General features: G+C 36.1%; 1 protein-coding gene across 1 annotated transcript; it reads right to left on the bottom strand.

Annotated features, from left to right (window-relative positions):
• Positions 1-3,940: 3,940 nt before the first annotated feature.
• Positions 3,941-6,406, bottom strand: LOC120212726 (stem-specific protein TSJT1-like). The gene is made up of 4 exons (XM_039210946.1): positions 6,169-6,406; positions 4,689-4,933; positions 4,471-4,591; positions 3,941-4,128 (listed from the first exon to the last, which is right to left on the bottom strand). The coding sequence occupies exons 1-4, from the start codon at positions 6,365-6,367 to the stop codon at positions 3,941-3,943; spliced, it is 753 nt and encodes a 250-aa protein (XP_039066877.1). The 5' UTR covers positions 6,368-6,406.
• Between the last annotated feature and the right edge of the window lie 8,857 nt (positions 6,407-15,263).

Below are 15,263 nucleotides of genomic sequence, written 5' to 3'. Positions count from 1 at the left end.
CGTGAATGTCATTAACTCCCTTTCTTTAGATTTTGTTGGATTATCGGTATTTTGGACTAAAATGCCCTTAAATTTTTTTTCTTCAAAAATATCTTTATTCTGTCATTGAATAATAATAATTTTACGAATATTAAATTATAAATTTATCCTTAATCTATTTTATATATACAAAAAAATCTATAATTAAAATTTTATATGAAATTCGGGGTTAAAATAAAATTTTACCCTTTCATTAAACCTTTTTATATTTTCGATTTTGTAAAAAAAAATTATAAATTTTATGAATTTAAATTTTTTAAAGAAAATATATAAATATTTTTCAATTTGTTAAAAAAAATATATAATAAGGACAATTTGGTCAAATATACATTTCAATAATATTTTATTTTTTTAACTAAACACGGTAATCTTACATTCCTGTTAAACCAACCAATCACAAAATACAACATTCCCAGTAATTCTATTCTCTGGTAATCTTTTATTCTCACTGGTAATCTTACATTCCGTGTACTAAACGCACCCTTATGGTTGAGTAATTTTGCCCATACGATGAAATGGGAAAAAAATTATCGGTTAATGCAAGGATTAAATATATAAAAGGTGTTCAATTTATGCTTGTTTTTTTAGTTTAGCGACTAACGTTTATTTCGTTCTAGTTTGACACCTAAGATTTCATTATGTGACTCAAAATGGGTCCAACCATAACAGACCGTTAAATTTGACCATTAACCCATTAAAAATGCCACTTGACATATTTTTTCTCGCAATCTTTGTCGTCCGATGATCTCTCAGTCTCATCGTCGCTATTCCTCCCGATCGGAGACGTCGTCGTCGCAAATGATGAGCCTCTCCAGTCCTCTTTTTCTTCCTCATCCGTCTTCGACAACCACCTCCTTTCCTTCACCAAAGACGACGGGGATTCGAAGATAGAAATATCACAGGCGCACCTCATCACGTGGCCAAACCCCGATGTTTCGATCCTGTCCAACGTGGTCGACATGGTTGAATCTTTAACCTTTCACCACCTAAAATAGCAAGCAAAAAAGAAAAAATAAACCACAGAGAGAAAGGGAATCAAACGCATATATGAAACAAGGGGATGAAATGGAATCAAAAGCATATGGGATTATCGAAATCATAGCTGAAATTTCTATCCAACCATATTGTCCATTTCCATTATCAAGGTTTCCACTTTCATCGTTACTTTTTTAAGTTCTAGCTCTCTTGAAAAGCTTTTAAAACTCTTAAACAGAAGAAGGCGTTTTTGTTCAACCTTGGTTGGAAAAGTTAGTTGTAATCTACAAGGGTGAAAAAGAAAACCATGAAGCAAGTTTTGATACGGGTTTTGAGTTTGTGGACTGTAGTTGGAGTAGCCGATCTGAAGCTGATTTAGAATAACTCAACACTAAAGAAAGATTACTTTTGTTCTTGGAAAAAGATGTTGTACCCCCTGGTGCCAACCTCTTCTAGTTCCCCTCACTATCATTCAAGAAGTTGTTTTGAAAGGAACTGGTAAAATTTCAAAAATCATTTTTTAATATTAAAAAATATGTCATGTGGTATTTTTAATGGGTTAACGATTAAATTTAACCGTTCGTTACGGTTGGACTCATTTTAAGTAACGGAATGAAACATTAGACACTCATGTGGTATTTTTAATGGGTTAAAGATTAAATTTAACCGTTCGTTACGGTTGGACTCATTTTAAGTAACGGAATGAAATATTAGGCACTAAACTGGAACAAAATAAACATTAGATACTAAAATAAAAAAGGGACATAAATTAGACACATTTTGTATGTTTAAGCCTTAATGCAACCTCACATTGATTTCAAATGGTATCTTTTTTACAATACCAACGGGAAGACATTCGAACCAATTAAAATATTCACGAAGACAGAGTGATGACATGACATCTCATATTCTATGTTGGAGCATTATGGTTGACCTAACTCTCTATTGTAATTATATCCGACTACATTATCATGGTTGGCCTCTATCTTTGTCATGCATTGGTAGATTCAAAAATATTTTTAAGAATAGATACATATATGTTAATAATATAACTTATTAATAGAACGAGCATAAATTAAATTTCAGGGTAAGTGTCATCAATAAAATAAAAAATTAATTGAAGAAAATTTAAATTTTAGAGTGACACTTGCCCTCTCTCAACTATATGTGGCTTTGCCAGTGTTGGCCATGAAAGCTAGTATCATGGTTGGTCAAAACACTGGTTGGCAAAACTAAAAAATTTAAAGACGTCGGATTTTTCGACCAACTTCCCAAATATATCGTGTGCTCCGACTGTCTTTCTCATCACTGTTCATTTTATTCTACTTCAAAAATAATAATAATTTTCCACAGCCTCATATCAGTTTTTTTCCCAACACCCCCATCTCATCATTTTTGCCCCCATGGTCCCTTTCTCATTGAAATCACATCACCTTTTCTTCTATTTCAAACCATTAACCTATGTTTGATTGATCCAATATTTCCCCTCCGTTTCTTGAACTTTTGATATGTTCAAGCATAAAACACCTAAAACGACATGCAATGGCCAAAACTGAGAACTTTGATACAATCATTCTAGAAATCGGTTATAAATTTTTTTAGTCAATGAATAGACTCTCGTTTAGTTAATTTGATAGTATGATATAAAAATATTTAAATTTTAACTCGATTACTAAATTTTAAATAAAATATTAATTTGATCATGAATTTTATATAAAATATTAATTTAATCTTTAAATTTTAAATAAAATATTAATCTAACACTTAAATTTATTCTTATCGGTCGTTGCTCACCATTAATGCCAATCACCATCAATTTATGTCATTCAAAGTCCTTCGTTAACAGTCATTGCTCACCATCAGTGCCAATCACTATCAAATTACGTCATCAGTCACCATTGATCGATAGTAATTTTTTGTGAACATATAATCCAAGACCTGAATATTATGAGTATAACGATTTCTACTCCGAGTCATGTACAATTATAATCATTTCCAAGGCTTGAAGCTTCAAAATTGTTATTTGCTTTCTATAAACAACCCCATTTGAAACAAAGAGATTAGAAACATCTAATCCCATCAAATAATCTTACCGGTTAAAACGAGTGTTTTAAGTACAAACAATTATGTCTACAGGGTACGTGTTTTATCAATGAATAAGAAAAATTATTAATAAATACTAGTAGAGGTGCTTAACAAGTTGACCAACTCAAACTCGACTCGGTCAAAACTCGATAAACACTAGACTCGAGTTGGCTCGACTGGAACACGAATCAAGACCTTAACGAGCTGAACCGATCAAAGTCTAACTCGTCTCGGTAAGTTAACGAGCAACTCATTAATTTTTTAAATATAATTTTAGTAATTACTTCAAATTTATTTAATTCAAAAAATAAATCTAAATAATAATTATTAATTTATTAATAAATAATAAGTTAACTAATATATTATTTTTTAATAAATAATAAAATATTATTAATTAATAATATTATTTTAATAAAAACCCCAACCTTAATATCCTCATATAGTATTAATAAATTTTATTTTTACTTAAAAAAAGATAAAAAATTTTAGTGAGCTTAACGAACAATTAGTCGAATTGAACATCAAAATTTTAACGAGCACAAGTTGAACACAATTTTAACGAGCTTAACGAGCAATGAGTCGAGTCGAACATAAAAAAATTTTAACGAGCACAAGTCGAGTACTATCCATCTCGTGATAAACTCGCTCGATAAGTATCCCTAGATACTACCTTATAATCACATTAAACTATTAAAAAAATTAGAAGCATTTATGATAGTATTTTAGTTCATGTAATGTAGCATGTCAATCTCAGTTTTAATGGCAAGCAAACTCCATAAAACTGTTGTTTTGGTTTGAAAATAGGAACCCGCTAATTCAAACATGATACCATTTCTAAAGCTCAGTAGTTTGTGGACCAGTTTGCAGCACTTCCAACCTTTTTCATTCCAGATGACTCCTTCGCATCCATGTCCACACTGAAAGTTGCGCCGCAAACTTGACCGGAACTGTCCACCCGAGGCATTGCCTTCAACTCGTTGAGGGGGTGTTCATAACTCTTTAACCCTCTAGAAGAAGAGAAGAAGCACCCTGAAATAGAAATGGCAGAAGTTTGAAACATCATCAGCAATTAAGTTGTCATTGTGCTCCTAAAATTTGCTAAAGATCTTAATTAGAACTAACAAAATAAAACATGAAATAGATGGATTAACCACAAATTTCAAACATGTTTAAAACATAATGAAACAATAATTTTGATAGACAAAACAACATAGGGATGAAACAGATATGAAAACATATATATATCATGCATATTCATCCATTGAAATGTATTTATTTCTACGCAAATTCATCTAGACACGATAACGTATAATGGAAGTCAAGGGATCCTAAGCTTGTCAAATGACTTGCTGATTGATAAAAAATTACGACCTTTCGGGAATGGAGCAAAAGACTTCCCACAGCCCTTCTTGACAGTCTCCACATCATCCGCAAGAACAAGGTGGCCTTCACCATCGGTTCCCCAGAAGAAAGGTACACTTCCATCAGCATCCTGCACAAGACAAGGGCAAAAAATTCAATCATATAGAAGAACAAAACGATTAAATCAAATATCCATTGTATTGGCTGACAAAATTAGGTTGACTTACAGAAGCTATAAATGTGGCTTTTGAAGAGCTATCATAGATCATGAAAGCAAACTTCCCCTGGATATCTCTTACCACATGGTCAGGAGGGTAAGGACCTCTGTCTCTGAGGGTTCGGTAAGCTTCTATTACAATGATCCCCTCGTTTGCTGTTTTGTTCAAGCCATATTGTTGCTTAAGAACAGCAATGTTCTCAATGTGGCCTTGAAACAAGCAGAATATATCATCCACAACCACAAACAGTCTGGAAACATGTAAGCTAATCAGTATGGTCTGGCTTCTCATGGAAATTGTGTTTATATGAACTAAACAAATTATTCACAATCCCAAAACATTTTCAGTTTGAAAAAGCAGAAACTGTGTCGATAAAACGATCAAGAAACTTACTAATGCCGAATCATTTAAAATGCTCTCTCAAAATCATTTCATTAGATCTTTAACTTTGGACTATACTCGCTGTCTACATCCCATGGTAAAACATTCATCTATATATAAATACAAACCAGGCCTTAAAAGCCGTTGAAAAAGATGACAAAGAAAACAAAAACATTTGAAGCTAGCAAATTACATTAAAACTTATCATAAAACAATCCACATTACTTTCCAGTAATACCACATTGGTGAATGGATCACAGGTAGAATTCTACCAAGCTGCACATTGTTCTCAAATAATTACAGAAAGCAAAGGACAAGTAAAAACCTAGAAAATGGCTGTCCCTTGTTCCCATATGTAATAGGGATAAGGGGAGGTAAGATAGTAGACTGCCCCTAACATTAGGTTGAGAGCAGCTTCCATAGGAGACCTCCAAATTATGAAATGGACTCGATCCCACGACCTCAAAGTTAAAAACCTGGTAGTCTACCAACTGAGCTGGATGGTCATTTCAAGTAAAAACCTAGAAAGACGCTCATAAATGACTAGCAAGCAACCATTAAATTAAATTATTCATTTCCTTGTATATTTCATTTCCCCCCTTTCTGAGAGTAAACAGTGAAAAGAGCAAGTAGGGTTATTCTATATTGAAAATATTATTATTACATCTTAAAATTTTATAATTTCCAAACTTTAAATTTATAATTTCATACTTTTAAATTTCTAATATAAGTTCCGAACTTAACGACCCTAACAAAAAATCATGCTCTGTCCCTGTCCAAGTCCAAGCATATAAGAAAAAAGATATAGAATCAAAAGCTTGGATTTCTTCACGTCAATACCATATAAAATCTTTTGCATCAGATAAGGACTATGAGCCATACAAAAGCACCACCATCACAAGAAAAAAAACAGAAAAGCAGATAGAAAACCCAAACTTTCTACAAATTCTCGCCACCCGATGAAACATCAAAGCAAAGAAACAAAACCCAGAAAAGATCGGGATTAGATCGAAAAAACCCACCGAGCAGAAAAGAGAAAAAAGACGCATGAATGAAATCTTCAGCATGATTATAAATCATTAAGAAAAGAGAAAAAGTTTTTTCCTGGGGAGAAGTGGGTTCGGTTTTTCAAGAGAGTAAGCCATAACGCCAGAAGAGCCAAGACTGATGGTGACCGAACCAGGATAAAGAGTGGCAAAGTGGTTAGCAAAGAAGCCATCTTTGAGAGCAGAAAGTGCCTGCTGGTTAGCAGGAGCATTAAGAGCATCTGGGCTCTTGGCAACCGATTTGTCGAAAATCGCTAGCATTTCTTCCTTTGAAAAGATCCAAAACTTAACAGAAACAAATACCAAGAAAAGGGATTTCTGATGCTTGCTTTGATTGATAGATGTCGGGCAGTCTAAATTGGACGATTTAATCTGACCTGTTTTTTTAAAGAGAAAATCGCCTGACCAAAAATGCCTTATAATATACGATTTTAACCAACTTTTTTTGGATTTGCCAAAATGACCAACAAAATCGCAACGCGAAATAAAAATCGCAACGCGATCCCCAGAATCGCAAATCAGTTTCCAAAATCGCAACGCGATTCTTGAAAATCGCAATGCGATAGTACAAATTCACATTGCGATTTTCAAGAATCGCAACGCGAACACATAAATCGCAACGCGTATCCGTAAACCGCAACGTGTATCCGTAAATAGCAACGCGTATCCGTAAATCGCAATGCGTATCCGTATATCGCAACGCGTATCCAATCGCAACGATAATCCGTAAATCGCAACGAGAATCTGTAAATCGCAACGATAATCCGTAAATCGCAACGAGAATCTGTAAATCACAACACTGAAATTTTGGGTATATAACTACGCAACAGCAGCAAATCATAAACTAAATCCCTAAATCGCAACTCATTCCATCTCCATCTATCACTCTCTCCGGCGACATCCGTTCCTATATCCAACGACATTCTTCCCAATCCGGCAACAGGTTTTAGTTTCGCAGCTCGTCTGTTTAGTAAATTAATTTACAACCATGAAATCATCTAATGTTGATCATGTTTGGATAGATTTGTGTTTTGGAGGGTCATGGGATAATGTTCATGGTGTTTTACAATATATGCCTTTACCCATGAATCTTCAACTAAAATTGTCTTTACAAAAGTTAACTTATGAAACTCTAATGCTACGTGTTTCAAATAAATTGAATTTAGAGCCCCTAAGTGGATTTAGGCTATCTTATCAGAGAAATGGTAAAGTTTATTTGTTAACCGACAATGAAGATGTTGAACGATTCATTGCTTACATTAGTGTTTCACAAGATGATGTTACATTGTATGTTGTTGAACCTAGAAGTAGTATTGTTGGGTCAGTAGCGGGTAGTAATCAACTAAGTTTTTCTCAAAACCCACAACCTTTCTCTAATCCAAATCCCAATCAACTTTCAGCACCAAATTCCGGTTTTCGTATTGACCAGTTAGACGATGATGAGCCAACAGAAAAAATTGTGAGTACTAGTCAGTATTCGAAATTTGGTCTTGGTCAATATCCGGACTTTGATATTGGTCAATACACGGATTTTGATGATGTTTCAGAAGAAGAAACAGACCCTGCGTGTAATGATTTTGATATTGGTCAATACCTGAATTTTGATGATGAAACAGCCGTTGCCGAAGAATGTATTGTTGATGATAATGAGGAGGAAGTTACGACTGTGAATGAACATGTTGAACATCCATTCTGTAATTCATATAATCCTGAAGAAGAAAAAGAAGAAGAAAAAGTCCCGAAGAAAAGAAAATGCCACGGGCGTATAACTGGAATATGCCAGAATTACTTCAGATACCGGAAGAAGAGTTGGTAAAGAAAGCAGTTGATTGTTACACAAAAGTTATTCGTATCAAGAAAGATGATTGTTTTGATACAAAGGAAGACTTGAAGATAGCTTTGTATACGAAATGTGTGGAAGATGGCTATCAACTAAAAGTTAACAAATCAAGCAAAGATCGTTTCGAAACAAGGTGTATGATTGACAAAAACTGTACGTGGCGTATGATTGCAAAGAGAATAAAAGATTGCGAAATGTTTCAAGTTAGGACTTTTATTGATAAACATACATGTTCAAGAACCCAAGTTTTTCCTCACCATAGACAGGCAAACAAAAAGGTGTTGGGTGGTTTTCTGGCTGAGTTAATGTTTTTGAATGGCAGGGTATATCGGGGACATGAAATTATGACTGACATGAATGCTCGGTTCAAGATTAGTATATCATATCTCAAGCTTGGAGAGCCAAATGTTATGCCTTGGAATTGTTGAGGGGGTCGCCAGAAGCATTGTTTGCCCAACTGCCGGCTTATTGTCACAATTAAAAGCTGAAAAATCCTGGGTCGGTAACTCATATCAAAACAGATAGAGATGGACACTTTGAGTTGCTGTTTATCGCCATTGGTGCTACGGTTAGTAAATCAATATAATTTTGTTGACTCATTTTGTTAGTTACATGCATTTCACATTTAAATGATTATATTCTTGTGTATATTATTTTGTAGATTCGTTCGTTTATTACTTGCATGCGCCCAGTTATTATAGTTGACGGAGCACATTTGAAAGGTCGATACCTTGGAGTAAACTTATTAGCAGTAGCCATGGATGCTAACAATGGGATATTGCCAATAGCTTACGGGGTTGGCAAATCTGAAACCTCTGATTCATGGACATGGTTTATGGGGCATCTTAGGGATTGCATAGGTCCTATTAGCAATCTGACAATCATATCCGATAGGGCAAACTCAATTGACAACGCTGTTAGAAGGTGTTTCCCAGATGCTTTTCATGGACTTTGTGGTGTTCATTTGTATAGAAATCTAAAATCAAGGTCTGCTGGTATAAAAAAGCACAAATGGACATACTGGAAGGCTGTAAAAGCTTATCGGGAAGTGGATTTCAATAAGCATATAAATTTTTTAAGACGTGTTTTGCCTCAGTGTGCTCAAACACTAGAAGATGTCGGGTTTGAAAGATGGTCAAGAGTACATCAACTTGGAGCAAGATATGGTTTCATGACGTCTAATAGTGCAGAATCAATCAACGCTCTAAGTCGTCATTCCCGGAAATTACCCATTACTATGTTAATGGAGTTTTTTCGAGCCTCTATTCAACAGTGGTACTACAAGAAAAGAAACCATGCAGGTATTATTTATTTGAATTCGTAACTTATCATATTTATATATTTTACTAAGTATTGTTTATTTAAATTTACAGGAACATTGGAACATCGTGTTACACCATGGACTGAAAAAAAGATAACGAAACGTGTTGTGAAGTCAACGTCATGGAGAGTTGAACCATGTTCAAACACTTTGTTTCAAGTACTGGATAATAACTTAAATGGGCTAGTCGATCTAAATGCAAAGACGTGTAGTTGTATGAAATGGCAAACATCTGGTTATCCGTGTGGCCATGTTATAAAAGTTGCTCTTCATTTAAACCAAGATGATTCAAGCGCATACGCTATGGATTGCTACACTACAGAAGTTTATCGACAGACTTATGCCGAGATTGTCTACCCTATTCCACATCCTTCTGAGTGGGACATACCAGATGACTTACAAACAGTTTTGCCACCAGCCATGGACAGAAGGCTACCTGGCCGACCAAAAAGTCACGATCGTATACCGTTTAAGGGTGAAGAGAAGAAGAGATCGACATGTAGTCGGTGCAAGGAAAGTGGTCATACAAGGTTGACATGTGGATCACCAGTGCCATCAAAATCATCTTTTCCTCTACCAAAATATGGATCCTCATCAAAATCCAAAGCTCATATGGTGTCAAGCAAAAGGCAATCATCTTTAAAATCCCAATCACAATTGGCTTCACCTTTTGGGACTGTTAACTTAGGTGATTTTTAAATGCAAACGTTGTATTATGTGTGAACTTTTAACATTTTCAGTTGAATTAATGACTCAGGCCAACCATTTTGACTTAACCAACTCTTGTTATTCATTTGTTATCATTTATTAGGCATGCATTTGACTATCGCAACACGGAAATTACAATCGCAACGAGAGAATCGCAATGCGAAATGAAAATCCCAACATGAAAATCGCAATGCGGAAATGAAAATCGCAATGCGAAATGAAAATCGCAACGAGAGAATCGCAATGCGGAAATGAAAATCGCAACGAGAGAATCGCAATGCGAAATGAAAATCGCAATGCGAAATGAAAATCGCAACGAGAGAATCGCAATGCGGAAATGAAAATCGCAATGCGAAATGAAAATCGCATTGCGATTCTCTCGTTGCGATTTTCATTTCCGCATTGCGATTCTCTCGTTGCGATTTTCATTTCGCATTGCGATTTTCATTTCGCATTGCGATTTTCATTTCGCATTGCGATAGTCATTTTTGCCTTCAACATAATGCAGATTGAAATCAACAAAATCAACCATTACATTTCAATCAATTAAACAAGCACAAATAAGAATTATGTTCGCATCAATTACACAAATCAACTTTTACAAATCATCTTTTACAAATCAATTAAACAATCAAAAATAAGCAATAATTCTTATTTCCAATCATCTACTATTGAATCAACTTTTACAAATCAATTAAACAATCAAAAAACAATCAATTAAACTATTGAATCAACTTTTGTAGCCATACATCATTTTCACGCAGTTCACTTCTGAGATTAACCTGCAGAAACCAAACATTTGCTCAAACAACACTTTCTACACATCTAAAACCTACAAACAGCAAATTATTGAATTCTAGGTACTTAACCAAACATTTTCAAACCAAAAGTCTATAAACTTACCAATTGTTTATGAACATTTTTATAACGCGGATGCAGGTAGGCAGCGTCTCGTATATATCGATTTAGCCATATAATGCCGAAACCACAAGCCTACTGCAACTCTATCTCTATCGGTGGGAGGTAGATACTTGGTGCTTCCCGTCGTCAAACGCTCCAACGCCAAGCATACGAGAGGACCACAATCTCCTCTGGCTCCTCCCGTTTGTTGTGGCGCGGTCTCGTCTCTAATAACTGTAATATTGAGCTTCTTTGGCTTCTTGTTTCCAGAACGAGTCCAATAATTGATCGCATCCAAGAATTTAGCCAAATGAGAGCTCCATCCCTTAATAATATCTCTTAAATCAGCCAATGATATGTAATTTATCATGCTGTCATACACTATTGTCTTAAGGGATAGGAGCTGAAGCTCGACGAGAATCCAATGTTTACGTTCCAAAACAGGGATAAACACCTGCAATCATAAGTAATAATTCATTCATTTGCGCACTTATTTCATAAAACCTTTAAACTCAATCTAAAATAAATACTAACCTTATCGACCTCCCACCATGCAGGATAAAGTTTAGCTTGTCCATTGCCCAAATCAAATGATTCATCTCGTGCATTCTTCAAGTGAACGACGTTAAAAGACGTCGGCATAATTGTATATCGTATATTTTTATTTTTCTTAAGTTTTCTTATTATTAGAAGACGTGTCACCCACGCATCGATATGCTGTTTACAAAAAAAGACATATATTAGTGACTTACATAAATTTTAAAAAAAATTAATCAAATTGAAATATAAGAAAAATATAAGACTTACCCCCCCATCGAAATAGCCATTGTCTTCGACCCCTAATAATACGCCCCACCAAGACCGATCAAGCAACAAATAGATATCATCGGTGAGCTTGCATATGTCAGTGAAACACCCCTGGCTCCGCTCATGTAGATAAAAATCAACTGCGGTCTTAGCCCAAAGGGTGTTATCCAGAATTGTGTCCGGTAGTTGTTTCCTCTCCTCTTCAGATACCGGTATGGTACTGGCCGGTAACTCATACGAGAGCCAACTTGAATCCATCATGTCCGGCACGTCAGAGGGTTTCTCAAGAATCCTACATATGACGCCATGTGAATCGGGCTCTTGAATGGTGGGAGGGACCTCTTCAATGATGACAGTGGCCTCTTGAACGGTGGGAGGGGACTCTCGAGGAATGATAGGGGGGCCTCTTCAACGATAGGAGTGGACTCTTGAGGGATGACAGGCGAGTCGGGCTTCTTCTTGCGGTGTCTTCGCACTATTGGGGTGTACGGAGACTTAATAGCACGTGCACGCTGTCTGATGCGTGAACTCCGTCGTGCAAGCATAACCCGACGTAAAGCATCCACTCTATCGGGCCACTAAATAATTAAATACAAAAATCAGTAAATAAACAGACATGATATTTAAACAGTGAAAACAAAGACAAATATGTTTCAAACTTGCATTGTATTCACCCAAGTCATTATTCTATCATAGTTCACAAAATGCATCAGATAACAAAGAAAATATGTTTCAAACTAATACCCTGAAGTTAGTATTTGTCTTTGTTTTGTCTATTGGTTGAAGTAATGCAATCCATTCAAGTTTCAATTTGCAGAAGAAGAAATAGTTTACTTTCGCAACACGAAACTTAAAATCGCAACGCGAAATGAGAATCGCAACGAGAAACCAAAATCGCAACGCGAAACCAAAATCGCAACGCGAAATGAAAATTGCAACGACAGAATCGCAATGCGAAATGAAAATCGCAACGAGAGAATCGCAACGCGAAATGAAAATCGCAATGCGATTTTGGTTTCGCGTTGCGATTTTGGTTTCGCGTTGCGATTTTGGTTTCGCGTTGCGATTCTGTCGTTGCGATTTTCATTTCGCGTTGCGATTCTCTCGTTGCGATTTTAAGTTTCGTGTTGCGAAAGTAAACTATTTCTTCTTCTGCAAATTGAAACTTGAATGGATTGCATTACTTCAACCAATAGACAAAACAAAGACAAATACTGACTTCAGGGTATTAGTTTAGCAGAATTGGCAGCAACCGAACAAATTTACTTTCAACCAAAAGACAAAACAAAGACAAATACTATTTCACAGTGTTAAAGAATACACAGTTTAGCAGAATTGGCAGCAACCGAACAATTTACTTTCAACCAAAAGACAAAACAAAGACAAATACTATTTCACAGTGTTAAAGAATACACATTTTAGCAGAATTGGCAGCAACCGAACAAATTTACTTTCAACCAAAAGACAAAACAAAGACAAATACTATTTCACAGTGTTAAAGAATACACAGTTTAGCAGAATTGGCAGCAACCGAATAAATTTACTAAGCAATCTAAGTGAAATGGCTAATCTAAGTGAAATTATGAGTAAATTTATCATTAAGTTAAATATGGAAAATCTTAAACTTACCTCGTTGCGTAGAGTATGAACCTCATTCTGCAACGATACTATCATCTCACGTAAAGCGGCAACCTCACCACGTAAAGTTGACACCTCCACACGCCATGCACCATCGTTATCGCGTAGAGTACCGATCTCCTCACGCAAGGCATTGACCTCATCACGTAACTCATCCCGTGGAGGTGGAGAACAAGGAGATAAATGTCGTGGCCTCTTTACCGGTCACCTATCATGAGGTGATGGTGGAGAAGAGGCTCGATGATGTGACGGGATAGGTGGTGGCTCTCGTTCTAGAGGTGTATAGTCGGGTCGATCGGGTGATGGCTCTGGGTGAGGTGATGGCTCTCGAATTGGAGGAAGTGGATGCTGCTCATCATCCGTGCCATCAAAAAAACTCTGACTAGCTTGCCACCAATCAGTGGCAAGCTCTTCCTCCGTGGGTGTCAGTCTTTGTAATGGAATGTTGGCCTCCTAACAATATAAAAACTCAAACAAAGTTAAACGTCTACTATTAATAACTTGTTTATATATTATATGAAAGTATTTGTGTTAACTTACATTATTTATTGTCGCATATGGTATTAAGTCTTCCCAATCCAACAGATTTTTCCTCTTCCAGGAAATAGCCCTGGGAATATCATTTGACGTTTTTATTGCATATGTACGCATACTGGGGAAAGCCTCGAATATCCAAATCTACAAACAATATAATAACAAAATTAGTAATTGTTAAATAATTAATTATAATTTTAGAAACATTATATAGAAACTCTTACCTTAAAGGCCCAAACAAAGCCTGACAAAGTGTATTTCGACCCATCGCCACGCAAACTTTTGCGGTCATCAAAGGCAGTAGACAACTTAGTCCAGGTAGCTTTCCATATATACGAACCCCACGGAAACAGATTCCATGCATTCAGGTCATCTACCAATATTATTAGCTCCCGAGGAATAGGTTGTCTGGCCTCTCTGCCTAAAAAGCCGGCATACACAAGTAGTAGAAGGCATACTCGGACAACATCGACGTCATCCATCCGAGTGAAACTAGCTTTCTTATTAAACAATTTCTTCAGGTCGTCGACGTGTAGGTTCGGCTTCTCCATTGACTCATCCGGAAAAACCCGGGATAACCATAATGGGCGGGTGATATGACGAGTGTACCGGCCTACATCATCGTGTCCGAATCGTAGACCAGTGATTAAGCAGAACTCCTTCCGCCCAAAACAAGTATACGCTGGTGGAAAATGAAACCATATCTCTTCCTCACCACGTTGTATACTGTCGGGTAGATTTGATGTCATGGTCTGAAGCCACAAATGGGTCAAATTAGCATCTCCACCCGGATGCTGTACTCTCAGCCATGGCCCGAAGCAGGTTTCCTCAAACAATTGTCTTTGTGCAGGTGAAAGCTTTGAAGCAATTGTAGTGGCTAGGCTAACTTTATTCCTTAATGTCAATGAAGCCGAAAAAAATTTCTACAAAAACAATAAACATACCAAGTTAGATATACCAAAAACTACACTGTGAAGATATACCAAAAACAATAAACATAAAAAGTAGTAGTTTATTCTTGAAACTAAAATTTGCAACACTGTTTTGTCTTTTGGTTGAAATGAAAATCGCAATGAGAGAATGACTGTCGCAACGAGATAAATGAAAATCGCAACGAGAGAAACGCAACGCGAAATGAAAATCGCAACGAGAGAATCGCAACGCGAAATGAAAATCGCAATGCGATTTTGGTTTCGCGTTGCGATTCTCTCGTTGCGATTTTCATTTCGCGTTGCGATTCTCTCGTTGCGATTTTCATTTTTCTCGTTGCAGATAGTCATTTTCACGTTGCGATTTTCATTATCTCGTTGCGACTCTTCTGCAAATTGAAACTTGAATGGATTGCATTACTTCAACCAAAAGACAGAACAAAGACAAAGACAAATACTAACTTGAAAATCGCAACGAGA

This window comes from Hibiscus syriacus, unplaced genomic scaffold (assembly GCF_006381635.1).
Source record: "Hibiscus syriacus cultivar Baekdansim isolate YM2019G1 unplaced genomic scaffold, ASM638163v2 tig00110015_pilon, whole genome shotgun sequence".
NCBI lineage: Eukaryota > Viridiplantae > Streptophyta > Magnoliopsida > Malvales > Malvaceae > Hibiscus > Hibiscus syriacus.
The sequence above is the reverse complement of the archived record's forward strand: the minus strand, read 5'-3'. Positions and strand labels throughout refer to the sequence as shown.